This window comes from Mobula hypostoma, chromosome 3 (genome assembly GCF_963921235.1).
Source record: "Mobula hypostoma chromosome 3, sMobHyp1.1, whole genome shotgun sequence".
Lineage (NCBI taxonomy): Eukaryota > Metazoa > Chordata > Chondrichthyes > Myliobatiformes > Myliobatidae > Mobula > Mobula hypostoma.
In genome coordinates, this window is record NC_086099.1 from 231,146,707 (window position 1) to 231,161,779 (window position 15,073).

A 15,073-nucleotide genomic window follows, 5' to 3' on the forward strand; every position below is an offset into this window, starting at 1 on the left:
TTTGTATTTGCACAGTCCATTGTATTTTTTTTTGCAGTGGTTGTTATCAGTCCTATTGGGTGTAGTCTTTCATTAATTCTATTGTGTTTCTTGCATTTACCATGATTTCTTGCAAAAATATGAATCTCAGGGCTGTATATGGTGGCAAAATGTACTCTGATGATAAACTTACTATGAACTTTGAAAGTTTCATTCTTGTATTCAAAGCTTTGAAAGCCTAGCTTTCTCCAGTTCTTCCATCCCAACCTGTCATCTCATCTTGTCAATCTAAATTTCTTTTCAGTCCTCACATTGTGAGCCAGCAAGTAAAATTATAGTGCTGTTCATTTTTACATAGAAAGTGAACTGCACTGCGATAGTTCTGAGCCCACAGACACGTGGGGAGACACGTTGTCAGGATGGGATGTGTAATTCTGCAAAGCACAACCACCAGTCTAGCCCACTTTCTCACCTTTATTTACCTTCTGTACCGAGTTCACTTCTTTGCTGAGCTTTATCACTTCCAGACCCTCTCCCTCCAATAGTCGCTCTGCACACCACTCTATCACAGGCACTTCGTGAAGCAGGCCTTGCAGTCACTTCAACATTTGATCTCAACTTCCTCTGCAAATTCCACTGCTCAGCTAGAAGCTCAGGTGAGGTGAGGTGAGGTGGGGGTGAGAGTGGGAGCATCATACAGTTGTAATAATGCCGAAGATGAGGTAGTTGGTTAACAAACAGACAATGTGTACTGAGACTCCTAGCAAGGAGATCCTGATGATAGGACAAAACCGCAGTCAACAGGATGAGGTGCAATGTAAAAGGTGGACAATATTTTAAAGGGTGAATACAGATCTGAAGGTGTTATATTTGAATACACACAGTATACGGAATAAGGTATATGAACTTGTGGCACAGTTACAGATTGGCATGTATGATGTTGTAGGTATCACTGAATCGTGGCTGAAAGAAGATTATAGCTGGGAGCTTAATGTCTAAGGGGTACAATTGTATCAAAAGGACAGGCAGGAAGGCAAAGGGGGTGGTGTTGCTCTATTGGTAAAAATTGAAATCAAGTCATAAGAAAGAGGTGACACACAGTCAGAAGGTGCTGAATTGTTGTGGATAGAGCTAAGGAACTGCAAGGGTAAAAAGACCCTGGTGAGTGTTATATACAGAACCCCCAAACAGTAGTAAGGATGTGCGGGAGGAGAAGATAGCAGCGCGACGCACACGTGCAGCTCTCCAGTGAAAGTGATATCGTTTCTGTTAAATAGGTGCCATGGACAATTCTGATTTGATGGAGACAGACGTGAAAGCACAGTGGAACATCTGGAGAAATTTCTGAAACGCCGGTTCGCTGCCGCTGTTACTGGGCGATCGAGAAACTTCCGGAGGGAAGGCCTCAAAATCCCTGGCTTTGCCTGCTGCTGGCGACCGAGGCTGAGGTCGAATCGTTCGGATAGAGATGGTGCTCGGCACTCGGTGTCGGAGGGCTGATCGGAGGCTCGAAGTTTTCGGACGACTCAGAGTCGGACTGTGGTCGGGCATGGCAGGGAGAGTTTTCTTCCTTCTCCCGTCTGCGTGAGATGTGGGACATTGGAGAGACTTTGAACTCTTTTACTGTGCCATGGACTGTTCTTCATCAAGTTATGGTATTGTTGCACTGTTGTAACTATATGCTATAATTATGTGGTTTTGTTAGTTTTTCAGTCTTGGTCTGTCCTGTGTTTTTCTGCTATCACATGGAGAAATATTGTATCATTTCTTAATGCATACATTACTAAATGACAATAAAAGAGGACTGCGTATCTTCATAATCTAATCTAATGTGGTTTACAAATTAGAAAGGGATATAAAAAAATGCATGCCAAAAGCGCAATGTTACAATAGAAATGGGAGATTTCAATATGCAGGTAGATTGGGAAAATCAGGGTGGTTCTGGATTCCAGGAGGGAGAATTTCTAGAGTGCCTATGAGATGGTTTTTTAGATCAACTGTTCTGGATTGGGTGTTATGCAATGAACCAGAAGGAATTAGAAAGCTTAAGGTAAAATAACCCTTAGAGAAATAGGTAATATGATCAAATTCACCCTGAAATTTGAGAAGGAGAAGCTAAAGTCAGATGTATCAGTATTACAGTGGAGTAAAGGGAAATACAGAGGCATGAGAGGGGAGTTGGCCAGAATTGATTGGAAAAGAACACTGGCAGGGATGATGGTAGAGTAGCAATGGCTGGAATTTCTGGAAAGAATTTGGAAGGCAAACGAAATATACATCCCAAAGAGGAATAGGAAGAACTGTTCTAAAGGCAAGACAACCGTGGCTAACAACAGAAGTCAAAGCCAACATAAAAGCCAAAGAGAGGACATTTAATAGAGCAAAAATCAGAGGATACAGAAGCTTTCAAATACCAACAGAAGACAACTAAAGATGAAAGTAAGCAAGCCAATAATATTAAAGTGGATACCAAAAGTTTTTTCAGGTACATAAGTGTAAAAGAGATGCAAGAGTGGGTATCGGGCCATTGGAAAATTATGCTGGAGAGGTAGTAATGAGGGAAAAGGAAATGGCGGATGAATTGACTAAAGTATTTTGCATCAGTCATCTCTGTGGAAGACGCTAGCAGTATGGTGATAGTTCCAGGTGTCAGGGGTCATGAGGTGTGTGAAGTTACCATTACTAGGGAGAAGGTTCTTTGGAAACTGAAAAGTCAGAAAGTAGATAGCTCACCTGGACCAGATGGTGTACGCCCCAGAGTCCTGAAAGAGGTGGCTGAAGAGATTGTGGAGGCAATAGTAATGATCTTTCAAGAATGACTAGATTCTGGAATGATTCCGGAAGACTGGAAAATTGCAACTGTCACTCCACTCTTCAATAAGGGAGGGAGGCAGAAGAAAGTACATTTCTGACCAGTTAGTCTGACCTCAGTGGTTGGGAAGATGTTGGAGTTGATTGTTAAGGATGTAGTTTTGGGGTACTTGAATAGGCCATAGTCAGCATCGTTTCTTCAAGAGAAAATCCTGCCTGATAAATCTTTCAGAATTCTTTGAAGAAATAACAAGCGGGATAGACTAAAGAAAATCAGTTGATGTTGTGTATTGGGTTTTCAGAAGGCTTCTGACAAAGTGCCACATGAGGCTACTTAGCAAGCTACGAGCCCATGGTACTACAGGGAAAATTCTAGCATGGATAAAGCTGTGGCTGATTGGCAGGAGGCAAAAGAGTGGGAATAAAAGGAGCCTTTTCTAGTCAGCTGTCGGTGACTAGTGGTGTTCCACAGGGATCTGTGTTTTTGGATTGATTCTTTTTACGTTATATGTTAATGATTTGGATAATGGAACTGATGTAGGGGCAGGTGGTTTTGAGGAAGTGGAGAGGCTACAAGAAGACTTAGATTTGGAGAATGGACAAAGAAGTGGCAGACAGAATACAGTATTGGGAAGTGTATTGGTCAAACACTTTGGTAGAATAAATGAAAGGGTTGACTATTTTCTAAATGGAGAGAAAATATGAAAAACTGAGGCGCAAAGGGACTTGGGAGTCCTTCTGCAGGATTCGCTAAAGCCCGTTATCTTAAAAAGGATGTGCTGAACTAGAAACGGTTCAAAGAAGGTTCACGAAAATGATTCCAGGTTTAAACAGCTTGTCATATGAAGAGTGTACGATGGCTCTGTGCCTGTATTCACCGGAATTTAGAAGAATGAGGGGTGACCTCATTGAAACCTATCGAATGGTGAAAGGCCTCGATACAGTGGATGTGGAGAGGATGTTTCCTATGGTGGGAGAGTCTAAGACCAGAGGACACAGCCTCAGAATAGAGGGGCATCCTTTCAGGACAGAGGAATGGAGGAATTTCTGTAGCCAGAGTGGTGAATCTGTGAAATTCTTTGCCACTGGCAGCTGTGGAGGCAAAGTCTACATGTATATTTAAGGCAGAGGTTGATAGATGCTTAATTGGTCAGGTCATGAAGGGATATAGGAAGACGGTAGGAGATTGGGGTTGGAAAATGGAGCAACCATGATGAAATGGTAGAGCAGACTCAATGAGCCTAATGGCCTAATTCTGCTCCTATATCTTACAGTAATGGGTGAAACAGAACCATACTGTACTCATCCACAAAGCCTCCAGCTTGATATCAATGTGTAATGCCTAGGAGTCATAATTCATAGCAGGGAACAGTCTGTCTGAAACCAACTCACATGGCCAGACCAAAAATTGAAGCAGAAATCCACAGTTCACAGCCCAACACCAAGTCCAGAGGTGCTATCATCACCAGCCAGTTCTCAATGGTTAAATGTTTACTGCGTAGACTATGTGGTCTTGGGACTGCACCAATTCTGCAAGTTCAACTCAAGTTAGTACCCTCTCCCACATCCCACTGAATTCCTTCCTCCTAAAATCCTAATCCTTCCTCTTGAACAAGGAAATCTGACTCCACTACAGCCTTCCATAGTGCAGTTAACACTGAATCCACTCATCTATCATTCATCTTCATTCTCCGCCCCAGTCCTTGACCTCCACTGATAAGTTCCTCTCCCTCCTCACAACCTCATCTGTCCCAAGAGGGGATCTGAAGGCTAAATGATGCCACACATACGTAGTTGGTAACTGGAAGGAGATGCTGTTGGAGGCAGGAACAGCACCTTGAGAGTTATTTGAATGAGCGAGGCATAGAGGGATATGGAATTAAAGGCGACAATAAGGATTAGTTTAGATAAACATCAGAGGGTTTAAAATGACTGATCTACACTTACAGGTTTGTCACAGCTCTGCAGCATCCTTGCATTTTTAAGGCACCTAGCGCCCAGTCAATGGATTTTTAGGAGAGAATGGTCAGGCCTCAGTAGTGTCATAGTACAGTCCTCCCTTTGCTCCCTCAGAAATTAGGATGCATCTCATTCAGACCAGGTAACTGATTTCCTCTCTGCTAACTCATCCATAAAAGCATCACTTTGCGTGAGATAGAAGTCCATTTAGCCTAACAAGTCTAACTGTACAGTTAAAATAATCACAATTCCATCCACCAAATTCTCTTACCAACCCAAAATGGTGAGATCAGATAATCTTCCTGAAGCTGTAAAACATCGGAATCATCAATGCAAGCACCCAGCTTCACCATTCAGTATCCAGGGTATGATCAGTACTGCACATAAGTCATCTTGGTCAACCGATGCTGTTTTCTACTGACACTGCAGACAATACAGAAATTTTTAAATGGAACCAACTACTTAGTACATCCAGGCTAGAAGCGTTGGCATGGTCAACCTGCAACTGGATATAGTGCCCACTTTTGCAACACATTCATTTCATGCTCAACTCTCAAGTTTGGCTGACAACTTTTTCCCAGTTGCTGGTTCATTTTCCTTCTGAACTGCAACAGGAATTATCTGAAGTCAGGACACTGCAGGATATCAAATTGACCACTAGCATCCTGGTAGCTGTAAAGGTAGTAGTTGACTAATCACAACAATCAGTTCATCTACAACTGCTACAGAAAGACAAGGAAAGCTTGGAAAACTTAGGAACTACAAGCCCCCCTCCCCATTCACCCTGGATTCTAGGTTTCAAGACAAGTGCTGTGTTTAGACAGAACGTACAATACATATCTGTAGTTAGCTAGCAATAACTGATACATTATGTAACAGTCAAACAGGAATGGTCAACAGCAGTATCGAAGTGTCAGAGATTAAGGATTGCTTACATATCACTCTGTAGTGGCAGCACAGATGAAGAATGCCCGACTCCACAAGTTCCAGATAACAGAGCTGGCACAAGTCTTGGATTACAGTGACGACGAAAACCTGGATGTTAAAAATGCAGCATCCTTGCACAGTGGCTGTGCCCATGGCACAAAAGTGTCTGTGTGACCTATATCGACAAGTCAGCTTGCCAGCCTGCATACACGTGCATAAAGATCTATACTTTAAGCAGTACTAGTTGAAGCAGCATCAACTAATAGGAGGAAAGGAAAAGGGCTGATGGCACTAAGGAATAAATATGTTCCCACTGTTACCAGCTCTGGCAGTGGTTACGATGAAATGCACAGCTTGTCCTCTGTGATTCTAACAATCAGCCTTTTCTTCCAGGAGTTATTCCCACTCCATCAGACAACGCTTCCAATTCTGACGTACTATCCTGATGGCTTTTCAATGCTGAGTGACTGGCAGTCTGGTTAAATTTAGAGGTAGCATGGTGCTTTAGCATGGGGAAAAACAAGGTAGGAAGAAAATAAAATCAAACAGCAAAAGGAAATTAGATGGAGAGTGTTTAAACTTGATACAGAGGATCTGAAAGGAAGCAGAGAGCAGTCCTTCACACCATCTACTTGGGCTGCAAAGGTCGCGAAAGTCCCTGAGGTGAAAGGCTATTACTCTGTCCAACTCCACTTTACAAAAATGACAGGCCCTGTATTTTTTTAATTTTATAAATGTGTGTTCCTCTCTTTCTGCACAATACTGTCAAGAAACTAGTTTTACCAACAGAACACTCACCAATGAATCCATATCCTTTGTGCTTCCCCGTTGTGGGGTCTCGGGCCAAGGTGCAGGATTTAATCTTTCCAAAGGCCTCGAACACACTTTTAATGTCATCATCCGACAGATCCGGGTGAACGGACGCGACATAAATTCTGTTAAACGCCCTGGCTTCCTCTGCAAGCTGGTCTATGATTGGTTGAGCTTGTCCTATGTTACTCGGTCTGCCAACCTGTAACAAAAGAAACCCCCGCCAATTACAGACCAAGCTAGAAATTAATACGAACCATGCCACTTCTCCTGAAAAACACAGGCTAAGAACTGAGATGCTAACTGGAATCTTCCTAGGACATTGTAAGTGCCCCAGAAATATTTGCAAAAGGTGCCCATCAGTAATGGGAGTGAGTGGGTCTCTGAGTCTACTTCCATTGGGAAGAGACTTGCTTTCAAAGCTCATTTATTTTTCCAGACCACTCAAAGAACACTGGCCTCCAGTATTCACAAAGAAAACCATAGTGTTTTCCAGGAGAGTATGTAGCATGCTGGCACATCTAATTAAAGGGAAACTACACCTCATTTAAAAAACAGTAAATTTCCTGCTCCCACACACAATCCCCTGCCAAGTGCTCCGAGCCACACGTTGTGGTACTGCGGAGAAATCCACCCCGTCACCTCGCGTTTGTTCACCACCGGGAAAGGGCATGTATAGGGAGTGAGGGGGGGGAAGGAAGAGTTAGGCAGCCCACACACCTCCCTGGGGTGCATTCTGGGTAGAATGACATCACTGCAGCTGCACTGTACAAAACCTTCCACAGAAATCATTCAGCTGTGGATGATTTGTACAGGACAGCTACAGAACAAGCAGACCGGAGTGATGTCACCCCACCCAGAATACGCCACAGGTAGGAGCACAAGCAGCGACACCAGGCAGTGGGAGAAAAAGCAACGTCACGAGCTGGATTTCTCTCCAACACAGCAGCACGTGATTCGGAACTATTGGCAGAGGATTGTGCCTGACAGCAAGCTGTTGAAACTTACCACTTTTTAAATGGGCTGAAGGCCCCTTTAACAGATACCAAACACAAGCTGACATCTGAGTCTATGTTTACTGGGACGGCCCTGACTTGTCCCCCCAGCCAATCGCAGAACATAGAGGCATGACAATGTAAATCAGAAGCTAAGTGCAACCTGCTGTGGAGACAGGACAGAACCATTGCAGTAAACACGGAGGGTGGTTGGAAAGAAGAGATCGGAGACTGGTTTCAAAACTTATGCATTTATTATTTGGAAGTTGAATTACAAGCTGATTTGCTAGTAGGTGGGAAACTAAAACGATGCAGGTTCCTCATTGTCCAGTTGATGTAAAATGTCCAACACATTGAGGATGCACAGGGGAAGTGAGCAGAGAGTGCCTTCCTTCACAGTACAGGACGCACTGATATTTTAAATCAATAAAGATTTAAACTAGATCTGCAGCACGAAACAAGAAAAAAATACTTGAAGTGCAGGCTAGCAAGAGTTCCAACTAACTTTTTGTGCACATAACTATCAAGGGTCCAACTCCAAGCACAGCGTTGCCATTCTTTACAAGAAAAAAGCGAACATGGGATTGTGACCCCAATGAGCAGAACAATGAGAACATCCAGAGGTGCAGATGGCACAGTGAACAACAAGCAAAGTGTCAGCACACAGAATGGATGTCCAGAGATCACTGTAGTGTCTGGTTATAATTAAGGGTCCAGACAGAGTCGGTTAATGCCGCCCTTCTCTATGATCCAGTCAGTTCCGTGTATAATCTTCCAACTACTTTTACAAAAGGGATCTTTCACTTGATTGAAAACAGTCAAGCATTGTCAAGTGAAGCACAGCTCCACAGATTTCACTGGCAGGTAACTAAGCCAAACCCACAGTTCCTGCTCAAAGTCTCCCCTGTACTCCACACAAAACAAAGATATGGTCAGAGCCAGCTGCCAACAGGACAAGCCAAGAATAGATGCTATGTAATTTTTTTAAAACAAAACTCCAGTCTAATGTCCTGCAATTGCTTTTCATGAAAACATCACTAGAAAAAATATTGCAGAGGGAAGATAGGCAAAACCCAGCCCAGTCTGCCTGGCTCCCTCCCTCCAAACCCCAGGATGGTCCTGGGAGGTGCAGTCACTCAGAATGCCGTGTGCTCCTGGCTGTGGCACCTTAATGCTGGAATTTATAGCTGCTGCTTCTTCTGAACAGACAGGCTGCTTGGCTGGCGAGGAGGGCGCTCTGCAGCCGAATCCTGCTCTATATGAAAGCTTGGAAGAGACACAAAGAAAAGAGGTCGTTTCTAATCACATCATAGGAACCGTTATGGCAGCATTCATAAAAATTAGTAAAATCCTAGAGATTAAACATGGGCACAAAAACGCTGCTTTAATGAGGACTGGAGGAACTGAGGTTAAACTCGGGATCCATTGTAAAGTCACCAAGGTTTTTGCTCTCCACAAACCCAGCTCAGGAAGCTCAAACAGTTAACACTCACTATTCACTATTATCAATACCTTTCCACAAGACCAATCAGGACACTAAATATTGTGCACTCTGTCTGATGATCTTCTGTCCCAGAACATTTAACCTCATCTGCTCTCTCTCTCTCTACCTTGCATTATTATGTTCTTCACTCCATTCACATGTCTACCCTATCCCAAATCTCCCCCTCGCAACATCTTTAAACCATATTAATCTAGGAACAACTTGCAGCACTGCACCCACCGTCTGGAATACACATATTCAACATATTCACGGCACCCAACTACCCTAAACTCCTCACAGCTCAGCTATCCCTGCTTTCCACAATGCTATGATTTCAGTGACAGTCTTTAGCCTTCATGGTAGACACAAACAAGTGACCAAGCCCAATGTTTCGGATTTTCTTGCAATGAAACCTGTGCCCAAAACAGTTAGATCTCTAACCTTGTGTAAATCTAGCTCCCCTCAGAAGTCTACTTAAGCCATACAAGATGTGCAATTCTCTCAACGCTCAATAGCCAATTGTGCATCATCATTAGCACATCAGTTCCTCTATTTACCAGCTATCCCTAAATTTACTTACCAGTTGTTGGATGGTTAACAAGTTAGAGCAGTGACAAGTGTCTCAAATGGACGGTCCTATTGTCACATTTGATCATGTGTTGAAGCATATCCCTGATCAGTTGCTGAGGCATGCATTAATATACAGTATGCCTGTGACACCCCTTAACCAATGAATCCAGAACATCTCTGTCTACTATAAATAAACCTACAAGTCGAGACGTAACCTGTAATGTGAAAATTGCTACATCATACGGCACCTGAATATCTGCTGGGGTGCTTTGGTTGTTTGAGGGAAGGGGTTAGGGGTGGAGTGACCACCCAAATCACATCAAGATAAGTGAAGCAGCACTTGACCAGTGCACATTAATTATTAAAAATATAACTGAATCAAGTTGTGAATTGCAGAGGAACATCTAGCTGTCTACAACACTACCAAATAGATGACAACAAAATGAGCTTTTCCCATTACCACAGATAGCCACAGCCACTTACAACCACCAATTTCACAACCACAATCCATTTATCACCAACTACATCTGCTTCAATGCTTCATTTCTTTCATATACCACAGATACATTTCACATTGATGCAATCGAAAGGACCTTAGTCTGCTGTGGTCGCACAGCCCACACATTAATGTATTTGAGTGACTTACCTTGATATTTCTGCCTCCCAACATCACCGAGTTCATCTGCTCAAGGGCAAGTTGAGCTGCCTCTGGAACCTCGTACTCCACAAAGGCAAACCCCTGCGAGTAAAAGGAAGGGCCTCACTTTCTAGTCCACTAGAGCACAGTGCAATCTATAGCGCCAGTTAACCAGCAGCGGCCCCAGTCATCACAAAAACACACAATAAAACTTCAACGAACTGACAAACCTGTACAGCAGGTTGGAGGCTGCATAAGCTTTTCCCAATTAATCACTGCACTCTTCCACCTTTGTTTCTAAGGCAACCATTTAGGGAGGGTTGCTGCTCCTCATTATTGAGAAATTTGAAAGGACGTTGGTCTACCGTGGTGTTGCCACAGTTCCAATGCCCTGTCTCTCAATCTTAAAACAGCTTGTCTTCCCACCTCGACTTCAATGACTAGATGAAGCCATTCAATTTGTCCTTGGGTTAACCTAACACCCAAGGCACCTTTCTGAAATCATCCCACACATTACAACATGCAACCATTCTATAGTTAGAACACTTTTGGCCCCAGCTTCCCTCAGATAATTCTCCTGAAAAACAAATACATTTTGCAGTGCAGATTCTCACTGAGTAATCAAAATGACTCTCGGCTCCATGCAACTAAAACTGTACTTTTGAATTCAAACTCCCATGAAATTAAAAAGATTCTACTTATTCAATAATGCGCATCCCAGGTTAGCTTTTTGCTGCATTAGAAAGGATGCTAAAATTCCATGTCTCTGGCCAAATCCTCACCCAATTTGCCTCTCCATCGTAGTCACTCAAGTAGATAGGGCAGGGGGGTGGGAACCAGAGTGAAGGAACTCAGGATAGGACAGATGGTAAAAAATTAAAGATACTGTGCAGTCAGACTGTCAGAAAGGACAGGCAGTTGATGGGACTTAGTTGCAGCCAACAGGCTGAGTATCAAAACATTAGGGATGCAGAATCAGAAAGGAGAGCAAATACAGTAGTCAAGGTGTTTGGGTAGTCTCCAACCTGATGGCGTGACATCGATTTCTCAAACTTCCAGTAATGCCTCCACCCTTCCCCTCACCATTTCCCATTCCCTTGTCCCTCTCTCATGTTGCCCATCACCTTGGCTGCCCATCACCTCCCTCTGGTGCTCCTCTGCCCCCTTCCTTCTTTCTTCTCTCTTCCATGGCCTTCTCTTTCACCCATCAACTTCCTAGCTCTTTGCTTCATCCCACCCCAACCAAGTTTCACCCATCGTCTAGTGTTTTTCTCTTTGAAAAAGGAGGACATTGAGGCTTTGATCGTGTGGATAGTCAGAGGCTTTTTCCCAGGGCTGAAATGGCTAGCACAAGAAGGCACAGTTTTAAGGTGCTTAGAAGTAGGTACAGAGATGTCAGGGTAAGTTTTTTTTAAAAACGCAGAAAGTGGTGAGTGCGTGGAATGGGCTGCCGGCGACAGTGGTGGAGGCGGATACAATAGGATCTTTTAAGAGACTATTGGAAAGGTACTTGGAGCTTCAAAAAAAATAGAGGGCTATGGGTAACCATAGGTAATTTCTAAGACAGGGATTATGTTCAGCACAGCATTGTGGGCCGAAGAGTCTGTATTGTGCTGCAGATTTTCAATGTTTCTAGGTTTCTATCTCCTTCGCTCTAGAATGAAAAGCTTCATGCTGAGAGCAAATGTGGCAGAGATGGAGGAATTAAGCGAGGGAGATGGCATTTTGCTACACGGCAGGGTGGGATGAGGTATAGTCCAGGTAGCTGTGAGAGTCCATTGGTTTATCTTAGACATGCTTTCACCAATCAACTTCCTAGCTCTTTGCTTCATCCCTCACCTTCCAAGTTTCAGCTATTGCCTGGTGTTTCTCTCTTCCCTCCACCACCTTTCAAATCTACTCCTCAGCTTTTTTACTCCAGTCCTACCGAAGGGTTTCGGCCTGAAACATTGACTGTATTTTTTTTCCATAGATGCTGCCTGGCCGCTGAATTCCTCCAACATTTTGTGTACGTTGCTCAAATTTCCAGCACCTGCAGATTTTCTCTTGTTTGTGACATAAACCAATAGGGTGGTGGTGAAGTCATATTTATTATCATAGGTGAGGGCACAGAAAAATTGGGCTGCAATATTGCAAGTTTAAAAGACACTTTCAGAACTTAATAATTCTCCCTACAAAGCATAAATTTTGGAGAAATTCAGGAGGCTAAAGATGGACAAGTTATCAGGATCTGATGGATTGCGTGATAGGGATTTAAAGGAAATGGCTACAGATAGTGGACATGCTGGTTGACATTTTTTTTGTAGCTCTGAGAGGATACCAGATTGTAAACTAACCAAAGATTCCACTGTTGGAAAAAAAAGGGGAAAAAAGAAAATGGCAAGGACCTGCCATTAGTTTAATAGCTACTAATGGAAAAATGCTGGAGTCAATAATCAAAGAAAGTAGCTAATCATTTTGGGAAACTGAATATAAATTAAACCCAGTTAACAGCTTAATCAAAATAAATCATGCTTGACAACTCCGCTGAAACTGTTTTAAGGATGTAACAAGAGCAATTGACAAGAAGGGAACGGGAGTAAATTCAGATTTCCAAAAAGCATCCGACAAGGTGCCATGTAGAAGGCTGAAGTATAAATGTATCAGAAGAACTGTGTTAAGAGTGGATTGAGACATAAAACATGAATGAAATAAATGGCCCTTTACACACTCAGTGTAAGCAAAAAAGCACATATCATGATGACCTTGGGGCCCTAGCAGAGATATTCAAATCATCCTCAGTGACAGGAGAGGTAGCAGAGGATTCGAGGATAGTCAATGTTGTTCAACTGTTTAAGAAAGGCTCTAAAAACTAACCAGGAAGTAATACGCCAGTGAGTCAGTGGGAAAGTTATTGGAAGGTGTTCTAAGTGACCAGATACGAGTATTTGGATAGACATGGAATGATTAAGAATACTCAGCATGGCTTCATGCATGGTAAGTCATATCTAACCAATCTTATAGTTTTTCAAGGAAGTTACCAGGAAAGAGGACGAAGGCAGGCAGGGATGTTGTCTACATGGACCATCGCAAGGCATTTGACAAGGTATCGCATGGGAGGTTAGTCAAGAGGGTTCAGTCACTCGGCATTCACAATGAAGTAGTAAAGTGGATTAGACATTGGCTTTGTCAGAGAAGCCAGAGAGAGGTGGTAGAGGGTTGCCCTCTGACTGGAGGCCTGTGACTAGTGGTGTGCCCCAAGGATCAATCCTGGGTCCAATGTCTTTTGTCAACTCTAACAATGATTTGGATGATAATGTGGTTAACTGGATCAGCATGTTTGCAGATGACAGCAAGATTGGGGCTGTAGTCAACAGCAAGGAAGACTATCAAAGCCTGCATCAGGATCTGGACCAGCTGGACTGAAAAATGGCAGATGGAATTTAATGCAGACAAGTGCAAGGTGTTTCACTTCAGAAGGACCAACGAGGGCAAGCCTTACACAGTGAATGCTGAGTGTGGTAGAACAAAGGGATCTGGGAATACAGGACTATAGTTCATTGAAAGTGACAGCACAGGTAGATAGGGTTTAAAAGAAAGATTTTGGCACATTGGCCTTTATAAATCAATGTACTGAATACAGGAGATCGGATGTTATGTTGAAGTTATACAAGCCATTAGTGAGGCCCAATTTGGTGTATTGTGAGCAGTTTCAGTCACCTACTACAATAAAGATGTAAATAAGATTGAAAGAGAACAGAGAAAATTTACAAGGATGTCGTCAGCTCTGGAGGACCTGAGTTATAAGGAAAGATTGAACAGGTTAAGACTTTATTCCTTGGAACATACAAGATTGAGAGGAGATTCAATAGAGGTATACAGAATAATGAGGGGTATACATGGGGTAAACGCAAGCAGACTTTTTCCATTCAGTTTGGGTGGGACTACAGCCGAAGGTCATGGGTTAAAGGTGAAAGGTGAAAAGTTTAAGGGGAGCATGAGGGGAAACTTCACTCAGAGGGTCATGAGAGTGTGGAACAAGCTGCCAGCACAAATAGCAAGCTCAATTTCAACGTTCAAGTCTGGGTAGGTACACAGATGGTAGGAACATGGAAGGCAGGTCGATGGCAGTACTCAGTTTAAATAGTTCAGCACAGACTAGATGTGCCGAAAGTTTATGCTTCTGTGCTGTTCTTTTCTGATTATGAAATTATCTGAATTTTATAAACTGTATATAACAGAAAACGTGAATGAATGGACATTTAATACGAAGAGGTTTGAAGCCATGCAGCACTCCAGCCCTCCAGCCCATAGCAATTGCTGACTACAAAGCCATATGAAACTGACCCCATCTACACGCACAATTCATATCCCTCCATTCTCTACCCATCCACATGGTTGTCGAAATACATCTTAAATGCTGCTATCATTAAGTTATAATGAATGGGAACAGGCCCTTTGGCCCAACTGGTCCATACAACCACAGCAGCCTCCCTGCTAGCCCCAGTCACAAATCTTCAACCCATAACCCTCTAAGCCTGCCCCCCCCTATTTACCTATCCAAATGCCTCATGAAATCACAATTTGTACCAGTTAACCAGTTTCTCAGGCAGCTCATTCCCCACACTCACCACTCAGTGTAAACAGCTCTCTTGAATCCCTATCCTCTCACCTTGTATCCATGTCCTCTCATTTTGGACTCCCAACCCTGGGGGAGAAAACGATAGCCAACCACTTATCCATACCCTCATGAACTTCTGAGGTCACCCCTCAGTCTGCTATACTTCAAGGAACAAAGATCCAGCATGGCCAACCTCTCCCTGTAACTCGGGCCCTCTAATCCAGCTATCCTCAAAAAGCTCTTCTACACCCTCTCTCGCTTGACAATGCTTTATATAACAAGGTGACTAAAACTTTACAATA

General features: G+C 43.2%; 1 protein-coding gene across 2 annotated transcripts in view; it reads right to left on the reverse strand.

Moving 5' to 3' along the window:
- LOC134344617 (poly(U)-binding-splicing factor PUF60-like) overlaps nucleotides 1-15,073 on the reverse strand; it is a 67,407-nt gene that overhangs the window by 20,597 nt on the left and 31,737 nt on the right. For both annotated transcript variants that reach the window (XM_063044738.1, XM_063044737.1), the window contains exons 6-7: nucleotides 10,181-10,273; nucleotides 6,475-6,688 (exon numbers count right to left, since the gene is read on the reverse strand). In XM_063044738.1, coding sequence (XP_062900808.1) covers nucleotides 6,475-6,688; nucleotides 10,181-10,273 — 307 coding nt within the window. The remainder of the gene's footprint in view (nucleotides 1-6,474; nucleotides 6,689-10,180; nucleotides 10,274-15,073) is intronic.